The sequence below is a fragment of the Mus caroli genome, chromosome 7 (genome assembly GCF_900094665.2).
Source record: "Mus caroli chromosome 7, CAROLI_EIJ_v1.1, whole genome shotgun sequence".
Lineage (NCBI taxonomy): Eukaryota > Metazoa > Chordata > Mammalia > Rodentia > Muridae > Mus > Mus caroli.
In genome coordinates, this window is record NC_034576.1 from 124073706 (window position 1) to 124075808 (window position 2103).

Sequence of the window (2103 nt, forward strand, 5' to 3'; positions counted from 1 at the left end):
CTGTTCTCAGCATTATCTTCCAAGCTCCTACACAACATCTGACAGAGCTCTTAACAACGAATGGATCTTCAAGCCCAAAGTTCCAAAGTCCTTCCACAGTCCTCCCCAAAACATGGTCAGGTTGTCACAGGAATACCCCACTCTGCTGGTACCAATTTGTCTTAGTCAAATGTTAAATATATCTATAGCATATATTAATATTTATAGTAATGCTTGCAAACACTATGTATTTATTTGATGAGGCATGTCAGAGTTTTTTGAGATAGATTTCATAGCGCAGGCTGGTTTTGAATTTATTATGCAGTCCAGTGGCCTCAAACTCACAGTGCCCCTGCCTCAGCCTTCCAAGGACCAGGAATACAGGCGTGTGCCAGCATAGCCAGCTTCAGCGTGCATTTACCTAAGAGCTGCTGGAAGGGATAGGACAGAGCATGCCACTCTCACTCTCTTACTGATAAAGCTATAGATCCTATTCATGCTTTTTGTTATCAGGACTGTTTTGTTTTGTATTGTTTTTCAAGACAGGGTTTCTTTCTGTATCCCTCATTGTCCCAGAACTCACTCTGTAGACCAGACTAACCTCAGACACAGAGATCCTCCTGCCTCTGGAGTGCTGAGATGTAGCCCAGGCTAGATTTGAATATAACACACTCCTGAGGGCTGAGATGCACACCCAACCACATCCATCCTTCCAAAGGCATTTCTGACTTAAAACAGAGAATGGTCCAATGCCCTCAGCTGCAACTGCTAGAAATCTGAGCTTTCTCGCTCACCTCAGAGGGTGGGCAAAGTTCATCAGTGGGAGGGGTGCAGCCTGCTCCAGCACCCCACATGCTCCAGCACGGTGCCAGGTCTAAGCACTCCGGAGGCACCACGGCCAGGGCATCACAGTCCTCAGGAAACCACCCACATGACTGTGCGTCTCCTACAAGTGAGTGTGCCACAACACCCATGAATCATCAGGAACCCGAACAATAAACACACTCCCTGGAATGTACAGGCAATTAAACACAATGTAATTAAAGAGAATAACTATTAAATAAACGAAGTCTGTGACACACAGCAGCCACATGGCAGAATGAGGCCTTCTTGAAGCAATTTCCTGATTTGACAGCAGCATGTGTCACAAGGCTAGGTTGCTTCAAAGTTTATGATGCTTTTTACACATCTGGAAAACAGCTGGGAAGCTCAGCATCCCACGCAGTATGTACCCAAGTGGGATACACTGTGCTCTGCCTAGCCGGCTGCCAGGGCTGCCTACCTTCTCCACAGTCACTTCAGGCCTGCTCTGGCTCTGCTGCAGCTGCTGCTGCCCTTCAAGGCTCCACGGTCCAGCCTATGTGTTCTCCTAAACTTACTGCTTAGGTTGAACTGTCTGAGGTTAAAAGGAAGAGGTTCCTCCCACTGAAACCAGTTGCCAGCTCACTGCCACTCACGCCTCCCGGCTCCACAGTGAGCCTCTTACAACCTCAGGTACAGCAGAAGTCTCTCTCTGTCACTGCCTTGGAGTATGGGAAGCTCCTGGTCAGCACTGACTGAGCCCCACTCCCATGCTGACAATGAAAGCTCTCCCGTGAGCGTGAGCGGAGAGATACTGACTCTTTCCCTTCCACAGTTACTAGAAACAGTAAACAAATCCAGGCCTCAACCGCAAGGCAAGACCAGCCAGAGGCAGGGAGTAGGAATGCTTACGGAGATGGGGGAGCAGAGCCATTTCCAGCCCCTTGGCAAAGTGGGCGGTGGTGTCATAAAACTCCAGCAGTCTGGTGAGCTCCAGCTCGGGTCCGGCTCTCTCCACACCTGCACTGAGGCACATGGGCAGGGAGGGCACCAAGGCCCCCAGGGTCTGAATCAGCAGCACCGTCACCACCTCGTGGGGGTTCTTGAAAACCTGCAGTGGGGGAGAGGGATGAGCAGTAGCACACGGAAGCACAAGGAAGAAGCCTTCCAAGCAGCTGTCTCCTGATGTTCCAAGGCAGACCCTAGGACCAATAGAAATGGGCCAGTCGCCGGGTGTGGTGGCGCACGCCTTTAATCCCAGCACTTGGGAGGCAGAGGCAGGCGGATTTCTGAGTTCGAGGCCAGCCTGGTCTACAAAGTGAG

At 50.7% G+C, this 2103-nt stretch overlaps 1 protein-coding gene across 2 annotated transcripts in view; it reads right to left on the reverse strand.

Annotated features, from left to right (window-relative positions):
* Positions 1-2103, reverse strand: part of Cog7 (component of oligomeric golgi complex 7) — a 60582-nt gene that overhangs the window by 32997 nt on the left and 25482 nt on the right. For both annotated transcript variants that reach the window (XM_021166756.2, XM_029479879.1), the window contains exon 7: positions 1693-1891. In XM_021166756.2, the coding sequence (XP_021022415.1) occupies positions 1693-1891 (199 nt within the window). The remainder of the gene's footprint in view (positions 1-1692; positions 1892-2103) is intronic.